Below are 17,269 nucleotides of genomic sequence, written 5' to 3' on the forward strand. Positions count from 1 at the left end.
GCTGTATCATTAAAATTTTATTGTAAAGACGTTTTGTAGTTGTAAATATTTTAATATGTAGTTACTTTCCTCACTATTTTTGCTGTGTATATAGAAAATAATAATGTGCGATGTGTACTTTTTCATTCGATATAGAAAGATAACTTTTGTAACTTGCTGTATTGTTCATTTTTCTTTCTTCCTTTAGATGGGACAATTTTTTAGTAAGTTGTATTGTTAAGAGCTTAATGGCTATAGAAAGAGATTCAGCTATTTGTTTTTTCTTCCTAGGTTAGTGACTTTGGAAAACAGCCCATGTGTTACACCGGAGTTGCTTCGCATATTTCAGAATATGTCCCCCCTTCTTGGTATGTATTAAAATGTAAACTTAATACTGTTTTTGAATGCAGCCCTCCTTTGGGGCCTTATTGGGTGACTTTAAATTATACCTTCCATTTTACACGAGTCCCTGATACTCACAAGTTTAATAGTGTTTTAATAGTTTGTGGATTTTTTTTTCCTATATAACTTTGTAAAACCATTTCTACTTTGTGAAGAGTGAATGCTAAATTTACTAAATCACTAAAAAAAGTCTTCCTGGAAATCTAATTCTGTGTTTAGTTTTAACTTTGTTAAAATTTCTGTGTTTCATAGCAGATTCTATAAAGTATTTAAAAGACAATATTATAAAACTGCTTCTGTATACCGTGGTTTCATCCAGTTTGTTTTACAAAGTGATTTTATGGTATCAGATTTACGCTATCACAAATGAGCTCTGTACATATTTTTTTTTCTTTTTTTTAATTTTTAAATTTATTTTGAGAGAGAGACAGTGTGAGTTGGGGAGGGCAGAGACAGGGAGAAAGAGAATCTCAAGCAGGCTCCCAGCTTCCAGCACAGAGCCCAGTGTGGGGCTTGAACTCATGAACTGTGAGATCATGACCTGAGCTGAAACCAAGAGTTGGATGGTTAACTGACTGAGCCACCCAGGTGCTCCCATACGTGTTTCTCTTTTAGCCTAAGGAAGCAACAATGTGAAGACTGTTAACTACTGGCAAATCATATTTATTGTTTGTTGATGTGTTACTTATGTATAGAGATGTGACATCATGAAGCTTAGTGTTCTTTTTGTCTTTTAAAGTTTATTTTGTGAGAGAGAGAGCATGTGAGCAGGGGAGGGGCAGAATGAGAGGGAGAGAGAGAATCCTGAGCAGGCTCTGAGCTGTCGGTGCAGAGCCGACGTGGGGCTCTAGCTCACAAACAGTGAGATCATGACCTGAGTCCAAATCAAGAGTTGGATGCTTAACTAACTGAGCACCCAGGCACCCTATCCCGAAGCTTGATGTTCCTGGAGCATCACTTGTGGCACATGGGATAGGGGAACTGGACACTCTGCAAGGAATGGGGCCTTAGTTTCTTTCAGCCACCTTGGATGAGATCTAATTGTTGTTTTGTTTTTCAATCTAAACATGGATTATGATGATAATTCTCAAGGGAATAAATACTTTTTTGTTAGATATCACTACCATTCACAAGTATGTAGTATTTTACATTGAAAAAATGAATAATTGTTTATGGAGATTTTACTTCGTGAGGGATTTTATCATTGGAGATTCACATTTTTTTTCTTTCCAAGATTTCATTTAAAATCAGGTTAGTTAACATTCGGTGTAGTATTGGTTTCAGGAGTAGAATTTAGTGATTCATCACTTACATATGACACTCGGTGCTTGTCACAACTGCCGACCTTAATGCCCATCACCCATCTAGACCATTTGCCCACCCATCTCCCCTCCAGCAACCCTCAGTTTTCTGTATTTAAGAGTCTTTTAGGGTTTGCCTCTCTGTCTTTATCTTATTTTATTTTTCCTTCCCTTCCCCACATATCATCTGTATTTTTTAAATTCCACATGTGAGTGAAATCATAGGATATTTGTCTTTCTCTGACTGACTGACTTCAGTTAGCATAATACAGTCGAGTTTCATCCACATCAACTCATGGAGTAATACAAGGATTGTATACGGTGGTATTTAGTCGCCTTTCTGATTCTTTTCCAGTCTGTAAAATAGTATCATTTATTTATAAAATGTAAAAATTTTTTTCCATTCATAGTATTCTTCAAGCATCTTTAATTCCTTCATTGGAACTTTGTATACACTAACTGAATATTGTCAGGAGAGGGCATTTATGGCAATATCTGAAGACTTTTTTCTGAGAACTTATTTGTAGTGAGCAGTGTTATTAGAGGCAGAAATATTATTGAGGTACAGTGATGCACTGGAAAAGTAGATAAACTTTTTGAAAGTATCAACAAATGTGGATTAAAACACTATTAAAACTGATTAGAAAACATCTCATTTGCTGGGTGGTATTAGTGGGCAGATGATATAATTAGTCCTTTGTGTTTTTTCTGAGATCTTCTGTTATCCTGTTCTTCATATAAATCTCAAATAATACCAAAATACCCATTGTTTTCCATTAAAGAGCCACTTGCCATTTATCATAAAGTGTCCTTATAAAAATGTTGAAAAAATTCCCAAAGATGAAGACTGTGCCAATAGACCACTTATTGCTAGTCTTGTAAGAAAAGTTGTGTCTGTCTTTAAGACACCACAGAGAAATAGAGTGGGAAATAGCCTTTCATTTCCCTTAACTCTGACAGAGGCCTTTTAGTTCTATTCTACCTAACTTGGAGACCACATACAGTGCCATTCTGGGTAATCCACAGTTCTTTATATTTGACCGAGGAATAGAAACCTCAACTGGAGCCATTATCAACGTTGTCATGAACAGGATTCAGACAATTTTCCTTTATGGATATCTTCCTAAGTAAAAATGGCTGACTCCTGTTCATGACAGAGTGGATAGTCACAGTGATTTCACTTTACATTTGTTCTTTGACCCCAAATTCAGCATACCTGACCTTTACAGTATAGCAGGAGAAGGGTTGGTACACTGGAAAAAGAGACATAAAAGCATTGACTAACCCTACTGTGATTTTATGACAGTATTTTGATTGTAGATTTAGGTAAACACAATGGTACAGTTTACCATAGAAAGCTTTGTAGTTGATGCATAGTCTTTCCAAATCAGTAAGGACTTCTATGTGTTAAGAACATTTTCTGGCACATACTAAAGATTAGTTAAGTATTTTGCAATTATATGTGTTACTGTTAATATTACTGTTATTTTAAAAGAAAAGCTAACCAACCTTTTTAGGATTTGTTACTTAACTGGATCAAAAACTAGTGAAATTGTAGAGCACCTGGGTGGCTTAGGCGGTTAAGCATCTGACTCTTGATTTCAGCTCAGATCATGATCTCACTATTGGTGAGATCAAGCCCTGCCTTGAGCTCAGTGCTGACAGCACTGAGCCTTCTTGGGATATTCTCTCTCTCTCTCTCTCTCTCTCTCTCTCTCTCTCTCTCTCTGTCTCTCCCCCTCCCCCTCCCCCTCTTTCTCTCCCTGTCTGTTGCTCTCCCCACCCACCACGAGTACTCATACATGCACTCTCTGTTCCTCCCCCACAAACGCATGCCCTCTCTCTGAAAATGAGTAAACATTGTTTAAAAAAGAACTAGTGAAATTTCATCCTTGTGATACTGATATTTGATGTAAACTTTTTTAATTTTCAAAAGTTTTAAAAATTCTGTATTTTACAGATAGTAGCAGTGAATATAGATGATATAGATGCTTTTGAATTAGTTTATTCCCTGCTTTTCTCTTTGAAAGCAAACATGTGTAATTTGTTTTATGTATTATGGTATGTATATTTGGTTTGGTAATATGAAGAAATCATGTTTACACGTTTAGTAACCTTGATATCAGTGTTAACTTTTTTTTTTGAGTATTGTAAAACTAATTTCCACATACAGCATTTTGCGTATACATTCTTTTATATGAGGTTTAAAATTTACTTTGAAGTCCAACCAGAGTATTAATTTTAATCATTTAAGAATACAGATCAAAAGAAAACTTGCTTATCTTATCAGTGAAAACACATTCTTTTTATATCTGTGATTTTTATTTATTAAAAAAAAATTTTTTTTCAACGTTTATTCATCTTTGAGAGACAGAGCGAGACAGAGCATGAGCGGGGAAGGGGCAGAGAGAGGGAGACACAGAATCCGAAGCAGGCTCCAGTCTCCGAGCTGTCAGCACAGAGCTCAATGCGGGGTTCGAACTCACAAACTGCGAGATCATGACCTGAGCCAAAGTCGGACGCTCAACTGACTGAGCCACCCAGGCGCTCCAATATCTGTGATTTTTAAAAAGTTACTTAGTCAATATGATAGCTATTACATTTTTATAAGTAGAAATAAAGCTATTGGCAGGAATTTTCTCATTTTCGTTTAAAATCCATAAAACCAACAATATTGACTATTATTAGATGTTTAAGTTAATGGTTTTTAAGATATGTTAATTAAGTGTGAATAAATCCAGGGCTAAAATTCATTTTGTATCCTTTTTCCTAAATATATGTAGAATCAGAGGAATTTAAAGTAGAACCAGAGGCTATAATTAAAAGTAATTCAGATAATGTAGTTCTAAAGGCTTGTTTTTAAAATCCTTTAAATCTATTTTATAGTGTTAACTTACTTAGTATTCTCGTTACTTACAAGATACATATCTGACTGGCTCTTGTCCATGTTACCATAAATGTCAAACTAATGTTCCTTGACCCATCAAATTTTTCTGCTGGTAACTTGCTCTCTAATTTGGAAGGGACTTTTCCCTCTCTAACTTCATGATAATGTAGGTAGGCTCTATTACACATTTTAGCCCTCATATATTATCAGAACTTGAAATAAAAAGAAATTGTGATAGTCACATTTCCAAACATAAACATTAAGTAGTATGGTTAAATAGAGTTTTCTACTCAATTTTTTAAACATTATTCAATAATTTGTTCTCTTTGTCCTATTACAGAGACTTTAAGAAAATAAATAAAACATAACATGAAGGTGCAGATTACAGGAGCAGAAGAATAGGGGGTAAAAAAAAAAGGATTTGCAGAGTATAAATTATAATTAGACTAATAGATACAAATCATACATGGATAGTACAGTTAGATACTATGGGTCAGAGATTTGCCCTCTGATTTCATTCACAAGCTATGAAAGAAACACTTGACCACTTAAGTTAGGCGTTTTCAGTGTGGACACTGTTGACATTTTGGGTCAGGTCATTTTTTGCTTTGAGGTGCTGTTGTGTGCATTGTAGGAAGCTTAATTGCCTCCTTAACCTCATTCCACTAGACAGTTGTAACAACCAGAGTTTCCAGCCCTTGCCATGTATCTCCTGGGAGGGCAGTAGCCCCTGCTTGATAGCATTTGATTTAAGTTATTCACAGGGTCTGAAAGTAAATACAGGGCACCTGGGTGACTCAGTCGGTTGAGTTTCCAACTCTTGATTTCAGCTCAGGTCATAATCCCAAAGTCTTGGGATTGAGCCCTGCTTGGGATTCTCTCTCTCCATTTGCTCCTCTTTCTTGCTCGGGTGTGCTCTCTCTCTCTATATATAAAAATAAAACAAAATAAATACGATCTCTTGCATGGTTGAAGTATGGCTCTTTTTTTTTTATTAAAAAAAATTTTTTTAACCTTTATTTTTGAGAGTGAGGGAGGGAAAGAGCAGTGGGAGAGGGCTAGAAAGGGGGAGATGGAGGATCTGAAATCGGCTCTGACACGGTGAGCACAGAGCCTGACGCAAGGCTCGAACTCACAAACCATGAGATTGTGACCTGAGCTGAAAGCAAGAGTTGGATGCTTAACCGACTGAGCCACCCAGGTGCCTTAAAGCATAGCTCCTTTTGATATTAGACTGGACAGTAATTTTTCTTCAGAGTGTCCGTAGGAACTCATGGATATAATGAATAACATTCATTATACTTTAAACTAGATAAATTTATTAATTTTAAGTGTATTTTTAGTGTCAGTATTTAATACTTGCTGATAATAGCATGTCCTAGAAAATTCAGTCAAAGCTAACCTTGGCATGATAGAGGCATGGAAAACAGTATGAAGTGAACTAGTCACTTGAGTGTTTGCCTCTCTAGATGCACCCAGGAATAGTGTTTAAAGTGTCTGCAAGAAGAGATGGACACTGTGGTTTTGGAAATTAATCCTTCTTAAATATTGTTCCCTTCATCGTATATATTGATAAGATTTTAGACGTCAGTGATTTAGAAATTACATTCCCTGATGTGCCTGTATTGTGGCCTTTTTAAGCTCTTATTTAAGCAAGACCTTTCTGCCTTACTTGTAATCATTGCCCATCTCTTTTTCACTGTTGGTCTGCTAAACAGTGTACCCAAGTCCAGACTTGGCTTTCTCCTTGAGGAGAAAAAGACAATTTCTTGTAAGAATTATTTTATCCAGGGGTGCCTTGAGTGGCTCAGTCGCTTAAGTGTCCTACTCTGGGTTTTAGCTCAGTTCATAATCTCACCGTTTGTGAGTTCGAGCCCCATGTTGGGCTCTGTGTTGATACCTCAGAGACAGCTTGGGGTTCTCTCTCTCCCTCTCTCTATGCCCCTCCTCTGCTCCCACGTTCTCTCTTTCAAAATAAATAAACTTTAAAAAAAAAAAAACAACAACAGCTTTATCCAATATAAAGGCCTGCTCCTTTATCCAGAGTTTTTGTCATCTTACATGAAAAATATTTAGATGATAGCTTTTATTATTTCTATGTTTTTTCATTAGTATGGTAACAATTTCATCCATCTCTGTCCCTTCCACTTTTTTCATTTTAAACTGGTCTGTTGAATCCTAAAGTATGTACTGAATGTGCCTTTAAAAGACGTTTTGAGCTGGAAGTAAGATGGTCTGATACTTTTGAAAGTGCATGGAAAGTTCTCATCCAAATAGAATGTCTTCTCACTTTGCTAGGATGGGAATTAATTGAGTGCCAGAGCCTAGGCCAATATTTTGTCAGAAAAAAAATCTTTTTTAATCGTATTGTAAGTAGAATTTTGAAAATATTAGCAACAAAGAATGGCAGATGTTTAATGTAGATTTTGGGGACATGTTTTGATCTGTATAATTATATACATAAGATCTGTAGTCTATTGTATTATACGTGTTAAGATGTAAAATAACACTATGAACATTTGATGATATACAATTTTAATAAAATAGCTTTCTACTCGAATAGCTAAAACACAATATCCTTGTGCTACTCTGGTAGTTACAGTTTTTTAAATTTATTTATTTTGAGAGAGCTTGGATGAGCAGGGTAGGGACTGAGAGCAGGGGAGAGAGAGAATCCAAGCAGCCTCCATGCCATCAGTGTGGAGCCCAATGTGGGGCTTGAACCCATTAACTGAGATCATGACCTGAACTGAAATCAAGAGTTAGACGCTTAATGGACTAAGTCACCCAGGTGCCCCTGGTAGTTACATTTTAAGAACATCTTTTATGTGTAAGTTCTTACAGGGGAGGAGATTTGAAGATGATCAAGGATTGAGAATTATCTAAATGGTTTAAGTTTTTGGAGTGTAACAGGGACTCTTTCCATAAGTAGGGCACTAGCACTAGAAATGTAGTTTAAAACAAAAGGTTGGTTCATTTGGTTACATAATTCTTTTCTGAAGGGAAAAAAAAGCCTGGTCCTTAATATTTTTTTCTGAATTGTTTTAACTAGTGGAGGTGTATGGGAAAGTACTCACGTATAGGTTGATGTCAGTTTTTAGATAGCTATCTATATCTTAGTAGTCTGAATAGCACTCAGAAAAGATTTGTAAAGAAGGGTATATAACTTAGTTGTAAATAAATTGTTTCATTTAAACTGATTGTGAACATTGAATTAATTTGTTCTTTTTCAAATAAATTTATTGGCAGAACTAAGTTCAGAAAACCTCAGAACCTGCTTTAAGATCATCAATGGTTATATCTTTTTATCATCAACAGAATTTCTACAGGTATGGTTTAGTAGTTTCTGCGTTGTAAAAATTTATGTAGTTATTTGATTGTTGCTCATTTGAAATCAACAGGTACCTTTTACAAATTTTAAAGATCGCTCTATTACTTTAAAGAGAGAAAAAAACTTTGTAAGCACTGTAAGGCAGATAGGATGCAGATAAATGTATCCTTATATTTCTGTAAAAATCAGTAAAGCAGTGAACTGTATTTTTATTTTCTAAGCTTTTCCTTCTTAAGAGTTCTAATTGAAACTTTATATGCTTAGAACTTAAGTATATAATGCACAAATAGGTGATAGTTCCACATTGAATTTTTGCCTTTTTTAATACTGCAAATGTATTCATATGTATATTTTGACTTCTGATTGAATTTCAGACATATGCAGTAGGTCTATGTCAGTCCTTTTGTGAGCTGCTAAAGGAAATTACTACAGAAGGTCAAGTTCAAGTGCTCAAGGTATTGTCCTATGTTAAATGAATATTGTAATTTTTCCATCTGTATTTTGCAAAATTGGACCTTCATTTGGGTTTGGATGATTGGCAAGAAAAGTACTAGACAGTTTTTTCTTTTAAAGTTATTTAATTTCTCTGACACCTCTGAACCAGGGGTCTCAAACTTGAATGTGCATACAGATCTCTTGAGGATGTTATTAAAATGCAGATTCCACGTTTCTGACAAGGTCCCTGCTGATGGGACCCTAATCAAGGCCCATTCCTCCTCCCCCATTCTGAAACCTTACTTTTGTGTAGCAAGGCTTTAAAATGTTTATGAATTGTAAACATATATTGGTAGCATGTGATACATCTCACTGCTCCAGTTGGTTAGCCTACTTTTAGGAAGAAATTTTATTATTATAATTTAGAACTTTTAATTTGTGTTGGCTATCATAGTTACACTACTAACTTGTATAGATTGTGTATAATTTAGAATGAATATCAAATCATTGTGTTGTATACCTGAAAGTAATGTATGTTCTATGTCAGTTATACCTCAATTAAAAAAAAAACTTTAAAAATAAACTGAGTTAATCTTTATGCCTTATATCTTTCCAGGTTAAAGATCTTTATATGTTGCATATAATTGTGTATAATTAAGAACAGGCTCCGAGTTGTATATATTTATGTACTTAAGATACAACTAGTATCAAATATATATATTTATAAACACATAGGTGTTTATAAATATAGTGAAATATATATATTTATAAACACATAGGTGTTTATAAATATATAGTGAAATATATCTTTACATGTACACATATGTGTATGTATATACATAATGTTCACATGTGCTCTGTTTGTACTTCACAAGAATGTACATCCCCTTTTTATCCCCCTCATTTCTTAGCTGTGTTCTAGATCAGATATGGTCAGATATGCAAGATGGTTAGGTGAAGTGTTAATTATCATAACAAAGTATGATTTATTGTATGGAAACCATGGCATTTATTTAGGTCCGAAAAACTATATGATTTCCCCCCAGTGAAATAAAAAGTGTTTGCTCAAAGAGGTCCATTTTAAGAAAGGTACAATTGACCCTTGAATAAGTCAGAGGCTTAAGTTGGTGACGCTCTGCACATTTGAAAATCCAGGTTTAACTTCTGAATCCCCATAAACTTCTAATAAACCCTGCTGTTGACCAAACGCTTATGTAAATAATCCATTAACACGTGTGTTTTAAGTTTATCTGTATTATATACTGTATTCTTAAAGTAAGGCAGAAAAAATGTTATTATGGGAATCATATGAGATAAAATGAAAAGAAATGAGAAAATGCATTTACTGTACTATACTGAAAGAATCTGCATAAAAGTGGAATTGCACACTTCAAACCCATGTTGTTCGAGAGTCAGCTGTATGTAACTAATGAAAGTAATTGTCATACTAATCCACAGTGTAAATGGGGGGGGGTTACTAAGCGGGTAAATGTGCAGATGGTAAAATCCTCTGTATTAACCACTGTGATAGCTGCTATGCTTCGAATAAGAGTAATTATCAGTGTGAACTTACTGAAGCATCATAATATTTAAAGTGTTCTTCAGACATTTATTGTATACACGCACTTGTAAAACTCCAGATATCCATGTTAATATGCTTATTGATTTTACTTTCATATTGGTTGCATTTGATATCTTTGGTGATTATTCATTTATTCACCAAGTGGGTCAGCAAACTTTCTGTAAAGTACCAGATAGTAAATGTTTTAGGGTTTGTGGGCCCATAGAGTCTTTGTCTCAACTATTTGTATCTGCCATTATAGAATTGAAAGCAGTTATAAATGATATGTAATTGAGTAAGTGTGGCTGTATTCCAGTAATGCTTTATTGATAGGGTTATGGTTCATGGACATAGTGTGCCAACCCTTGGTATTGGTATTTATTGCTTTCTTCTACTAGGCATAGGTGATAGGAAAACAGTTTCTGCTTTTTTTTTTTAATTTTTTTTTAATGTTTATTTATTTTTGAGAGAGAGAAACAGAGTATGAGCAGGGGAGGGGCAGAGAGAGAGGGAGACACAGAACTGGAAGCAGCCTCCAGGCTCCGAGCCATCAGCCCAGAGCCTGACGCGGGGCTCAAACTCACGGACCGTGAGATCGTGACCTGGCTGAAGTCGGACGCTTAACCGACTGCGCCACCCAGGTGCCCCCAGTTTCTGCTTTTAACTCATTTTGTTGGAGGGGAGTGGCAAGTAAACAAAACAGTCCCTATTCAGTGTTATTTAAATAGTGGTTTTGCATTAGAGGTTTAGTAGGGGTTTATGGTTTCCAGATAAAACACAGGTTTTTAATTTGCAAATTATGGCAACCTAGGTTAGGATGAATTAGACAAATACCAAGTTAAATAACACAAAGAAGTGAGAAAGACTAAGAGCAGAGAAAATACTGTGATGATTGTCTATTGAAGGTGAAGATAATGGTGGTATTTAAAACATATAGTAACTATAAATTGGAAGGTATCCTATGCCGTAGTACTGAGGTTTTCACTTATCAGATGATCAGACAAGGGAGGTATACCGGATCATATCATTAAGGACTATATATATTTCCCAGGGCCACTATACCAAAGTACCACAGTGTGGGTGACTTACAACAATAGAAGTCAACGTATAATAGTAATTACGTTTCTCATAGGGTTCTACGTACCAGAAGTCTAAAATCAAGATGTTGGCGCGGCCAACAAAATATGGCAAAACTCTGGTTTTAATTTCATATTTATTTTCTTTCTTAGTATAGGGTTAAAGGGTGAGAATGTGAGCCACAGTTGGAAAAGAAGCATTGGGCTCTGAAGGGGTAATTATAGGAATCTGTGGCTTATAGAGACCCTGGATGCCTGAGGCCTGGTCTGCTGCTATGTGTTTTCTCAGTCCTCACTCCCACTACTTTCAAAGGATTCTCTCAGCTGCAAAGATTTTAAGTAACACTGGACATGTTGTGTACAAAAATGTTCTTGCGAATTTTTAATGCATTTATGCCCTTACCAAACTGATGTAGCAGCAATATATCATTTTACTGAGAAACTTCATTTGTCTTAGGTAATCCTAGCCTCATCTTTTGCCTGGGTGATAATTTCTTCCCCAGAACTAGAAGATATTTAAAAAAAAAAAAAAAAAAAAAAAGTCAACACTGGGCCTTAATTCTACCTGAGGAAAAAATGACTGGCAATATAGGAGTGAAAGAAATTTGAAAGGAAATTGCCTTCTCATTTTGATGGTATCTTTATAGATTTCTCTCTCTCTCTCTCTCTCTCTCTCTTTCTCTTTCTCTTTCTCTTTCTCTCTCGGAGTGTGTGTGTCTATGTGTGTGTGTGTATCTGTATTTCTCCTCTAGGAGACTAAGCTTTTCCATGGTCCTAACTTCAATAAATTATGTATTTTCTTTTCTCTGAATGCATACAGTGTAAATGTTTTGGAAGCGAGGGAATCCATAATTCTTACGTTAAGGATTGCACAGTGATTATCCCTACGTCCAGCAGAAATACCAACTAAAACATACCAACTGTACATTTGCAGTGTTATTCCCTCTTGGCCTGTGCTTTGCACATCCATCTGGAGTATATTCTGGGCCTAACTTCTCTCATTTGTTAATGTAAGGAGTTGTGCCACATGAAATTTTAATAATTTGTAACTGCATTATCTGAAGTCCTCTGTGCTAAATTTTAATGGATATATTTTAAGTGATTAAGAGGTTGTTTGTTAGTTTTAAACATCTCTCAAAAAATTTGAATTGAAATGTTTTTGCTTTTTCCTGCTTTGTCATGGTATTAATAATTTCTGAAGGACAAATTGTTCTGAGCCATATGGAATGGGCATTGTGAAATTCATTTGAAAAATGATGCAGATTTTTAGGATGTGTCAGAAGGGGAATGTTGACTATTTTTAATTCTATTCTTAACGAAATAATATAATTAAAGCGCTCTAGCATGGTGGGTGAGACTACAGATTGAAGTGAAACTTGCCAGGGTTGGAATATTGGCCCTGCTCCTTCACAGCTGTGGAAGGTGAGCAGGTTACTGTGTTCCTCACTTTCCATCTTGAAAATGGGCAGGAAAACTACCTGTATCCTAGAGTTGAGAGGAGGATCACATGAGCTTACATGTGTGAAGTACTCACCACAGTGCCTACCATGTAATCAGGTAGTATAAGTGTTGGCTATTTTTACCTAATTATATAATTAAGTACTTGTCCGATATCTCCCTTCGGAGAAAGTTAGGCTACCAAACTTGTAGGCCATATAATTCATTTGGTTAAGATTTTTGGCTGTAAGAAAACCAAAACAAATCAAGTTATTCCACCTCTTCTATTGAACATTTCTTCTAAATAAGTGTTTAAAGTAAAAAATACATTAGTTAAAACTTCAAAACTAAGGCTATTTACACAATGATAAAGCTTCTTTTTTTTTATCAAGAATTATATATCTCAGGGGCGCCTGGGTGGCTCAGTCGGTTAAGCAGCCGACTTTGGCTCAGGTCATGATCTCACGGTCCGTGAGTTCGAGCCCTGCGTGGGGCTCTGTGCTGACAGCTCAGAGCCTGGAGCCTGTTTCAGATTCTGTGTCTCCCTCTCTCTCTGACCCTCCCCCATTCATGCTCTGTCTCTCTCTGTCTCAAAAATAAATAAACGTTAAAAAAAAAAAAAGAATTATATATCTCAGCTGGCTCTTTGAAATTAATTTTATTTAATTCTTTCTGGCTTTCCAAAATAGTAGCATAGTCTTTTAAAAATTTTTTATTGTGGAAATTACCAAATTTACTAGAAAAAAGTTTCTTTGCCTCTCCTTTTTCCTTTCATGTGAAAGGTGATATCACTGTTGGTTTTTTTTTATTAAAAAAAAAGTTTTTAATGTTCATTTTTGAGAGAGAGCGCGCAAGTGGGACAAGAGCAAAGAGAGAGGGAGACACAGAATCTGAAGCAGGATCCAGGCTCTGAGCTGTCAGCACAGAGCCCGACACGGAGCCGGAACTCAGGAACTGTGAGATCATTACCTGAGCTGAAGTTGGACGCTCAGCAATTGACTGAGCCATCCGTGCGCCCCTGATATCATTGTTTCTTAATTGTACCTAATAATATTTGATTTAGTAATTCAGCACAAATCAGTTATCATGCAAGTGTACGTTAAAATATTTGTACCATTTAACAAAAGTTAAAGATTAAACCAGTTTCTTCGGACATATGGCGACATGAGTTCCTTGATAGGATATGAGTACTTGAATTAAAAATTGGCCATCTCATACAACATTTAACACTATTTTTGGGTAAACATTGCTATAACTAAACCTGTGTATTTTATTTGAAATCTCAGAGGCTAGATCTTATCATTTAATTGATGGTAAATACTAGGAGTTTGGCAACTATGAATAAATTATTTGTGTTTTTTAAATGAAGGAATATTTTAGGACAATGGTGCTTTTATGCCTGTACTTGAAAACTGAGAGAATTCTCAAAATTTTTGTCATTTTCCTATTCTCAGAGTTCCAGTAAAGCTATAATAATATTTAATATTAGCTCATTATTTTCATTTTTAATACCTCTAACATACTGTTTCTTAATATAGTAAGCCATATAACATTTTTAATACATTTTTGGCTAAATGTCACTGTTACACTAATTTCTGACACTATCTAGAAGTAACTGCTTTATTCTTTGAAGCAGAAAATTATAATGTTACAAAAATTGGATGGAGAGACAAGTATACCTGCTTTAGAAGCAAATGGTTAAGAGCAAAAATAGACTTTATTATATTTTGTGACTCAGAACAAGTTATCTAGGTGAATACAATTATATTCTAAAAATACTCAAATTTGAATTACTAACCTCTCTTTAATTTGAAATTTGTCTGTATGAATACATATCATTTTGAGTTTAGAAACTCTCTTGTCATGGTCTTATCAACCAGTAATGAGTCATGTTGCTTTCATTCACTGTAGTAAGACTTAAGATGGCACAAATATTTTTAAGGTATAATTTATTCTGTAATAATAATAGATCTAATATTAACATACATACTACACATTGCTAAGCACATAACAGTCCTCACATAGACTTATGATGATAGTACTGGTTTTTTTCCCCATTTTACAGATGAGAAATTAAATCACAAAGAGGTAAATACTTTGTCCAAGGTCACACACTACTAAGTATTGGATCTGTAATATAAACATAGGCATTCTGACTTCAGGATCCATGCCTTTAACCACTGTGTTTGCAGTGTAAGCCTAAAACAAGAAAATGGTTTGAGTGGAAGATACCAGCTAAAAGCCTGCATTTTTTTTGACAGATTTAAAAAATATAGTCTGTTCCAAGTATATTCAGAAAAGGGATGGATTAAAACCAAAGTGTAGAAGTTTAATTTATAATAGCAGAATGATAAAAAATAATTAGTAATAGGTAATTAGATGATTGGAGGTACCCCAGCTTATTAAACCACATGGAAAAGTACTGTGCAGCTTAAAAAGGAATGAAGATGACCTCTGTATAATAGTGTTCGAATGATTTTGAGATTATAGGCGACGACTAGTGTCTGTAATTTTCTTGTTTCAAGAGTACAGCATACAGAGCAATGGACAAATAAATCAAATTAATAAAGGTGGTTATGGAGTGGGAAGAGGGAGAGAGGGTAAAAGGTAGATCTTTCAGGTTGTATGCCTGTTGTTTGCTTTAGGTTTTGGAGTCAAATAGATGCTTTACAGGATTTAAAATAATAAAGCAGAAGTAGTTCCTAAAGATCAAAAACAGGCAAAACATTTGCATCTATTATTATGTTGGTGCCATAGCCATCTGAGAAGAATATTTCAAGTAACTTTAGTACATAGTATTTTACATGTGTATCCCTGGTGGGATACAATATTAGACCAGAAAGAAACACTCGGAAATTATAAATTGCGTTCAACAGTGTTATTGTCATTAGTAATTATTAGTATGGTTATTTTGAAACCTGTAAGTATATATGTAGAATCTTGTATTTATTAGTAAGAAACAAGTTACTGTTATTACAATCTGAGATTTTTCACTGTAAGAGAAAGATGGAAATACAAAATCAAAGAATTTATGTCAAACGCTGTAATGTTAGCTGGAGTTGGTGAATTTATGGTGTATACTTTTTGGGAAGAGAAAACAGATTTCTTAAAGCTGTCTAAGGGAAAGACCTAGAAGCAGTGTTAATCCAGTGGCATAGATTGTGGCATAGAATCCTAGAACATAGATTGTGGCCTGTAAATGTTGTTTCCTGCTGGTTGGCTCCAGAGTTGAGACAAGAGATACTCAAGATAAAATGGAGAGATCTCTTTGTGTCAGAAGGAAGAGAAGGTGGGAGTCTATGAAAAGGATACAGGAATCAATTTGAAGGAGCTCCTACTTGGCTAATGATGGGACAGTTTGAGCATCAGAATAAAACTGCACTGATTAAAACACATCACACAAGCTAGAATTCCTGAGAACATAATGATTCCCGTCCTAAGAACATAATGATTCCCCTCCTAAGAAGAGTAAGTTATGATTTAAATTCTATTAATATCTGTATATTACCTTATTTTAAAGTATCTTTGATTACTTTAGTTGTCTTTAGAGTTATTTTCTTCTGTTTGGCCATCCGTGTGTACCTGCATTTCACTTGATATATACAGAATTGTTTATTACCCCTGAAATCATTAGATGGATTTTTCAAATTTTTTTTAGAATGGAAGGCAGTGCTGCTGATCAAAATGTTCGGAAGGATTTTGATCCTAGGTTTATAGAGGTGCCTTCTTCAGTGGAAATAGTCATAATTTTAGCTCTGTGGCTTTTAAGTCAAAACTACTTTATCTTACTTGGAAAGTGGACTGTGAAATGTCATGTGTGGAAGTTAAAAAGGACCGTTCCATGGATTTTCACTTCTGAGGTTCATCATGTCCACAATAAAACCTCATTATTATTAGCAGGACCACAGTTGTACCATTGGTCAAACATGAAAACTAGGATTAATTCCAGACTTTTTCACCTTTGGTTAACTGTTCAATTGGTTTTCTAAATGTTATCAGTTCTATTTTTTTAAATTTTCTCTTGATTCTGTTTCACAATCCCTGCTCCAAGTCTCATAATAGCATTTTGGTACATAATTTTTCAGAAACAACCTCATCTTCCATAGCTATGGTTCCTAACCTTTTTGAATACAAAGATTCCATTTTAGTCCTGAAATATTTGTGGGTCCTTTATACAATAGTAACTGTCTTTATATATAAAGAAAATGCATACTGACGGCTGGTTTGTACTGAATGATAGATTTAAGTGAATTTATACTTTGAAAATCATAACGATCTAAATGTGTGATGATTACTCCTTTTCTGCACACGCTTCTATAATCTTTGGAGTTAATAATTTTTTTGGTGTAATATTTTATATGCACTACTTTCTTTGCCAGTAGTTTCTGCTCAATACATTCAGATGCTTTGACCCATCAGGTATTTTATTACTTTAATTTTCTTGATGAAGTCTCTTCCAGAGCTATCCTCACTCCCCGGCCTTCCTCTTCTGCTCCAGGCTTGTAGCTGCTTCTTGTTCCTGGTATCCCGAAATTTTACAATGATGTGCCTTGATGTCAGTTGATTTTAATTTATTGTACTAGGCACTACTGGGGTCTCCTAGTCTGGAAACTCTTTTAGAGCCTTTCAGGATAATACACTATCTTCCCTGGGGAGAGAGATGGTCAGTTGCCCAGATGTGCAGATTTGGGAATATTGGGCAGTCTGTTCCATAAATAGACTTTCAGTCAGTCTTAGTTATAGCTTTTTCTATACTCTATTTTCCAAAGGAGATTCTGCTAATTTCTGTGGGTTTTGATGAAAGGTAGCAGAAGATAGATGGTGTAAATTAAGTTGCTTCTCCACTCTGTCCATTGCAAC

At 35.1% G+C, this 17,269-nt stretch overlaps 1 protein-coding gene across 2 annotated transcripts in view; it reads left to right on the forward strand.

The window, feature by feature from the left end:
* The window catches only part of IPO11 (importin 11), a 189,271-nt gene that overhangs the window by 97,858 nt on the left and 74,144 nt on the right, over nt 1-17,269 (forward strand). For both annotated transcript variants that reach the window (XM_047087054.1, XM_047087064.1), the window contains exons 22-24: nt 271-347; nt 7,819-7,898; nt 8,275-8,355. In XM_047087054.1, the coding sequence (XP_046943010.1) occupies nt 271-347; nt 7,819-7,898; nt 8,275-8,355 (238 nt within the window). The remainder of the gene's footprint in view (nt 1-270; nt 348-7,818; nt 7,899-8,274; nt 8,356-17,269) is intronic.

Source organism: Lynx rufus, unplaced genomic scaffold, assembly GCF_022079265.1.
Source record: "Lynx rufus isolate CCGP_SWC_20201006 ecotype Redwood Valley unplaced genomic scaffold, mLynRuf1.p SCAF_1, whole genome shotgun sequence".
In the NCBI taxonomy this organism is placed as follows: Eukaryota; Metazoa; Chordata; class Mammalia; order Carnivora; family Felidae; genus Lynx; species Lynx rufus.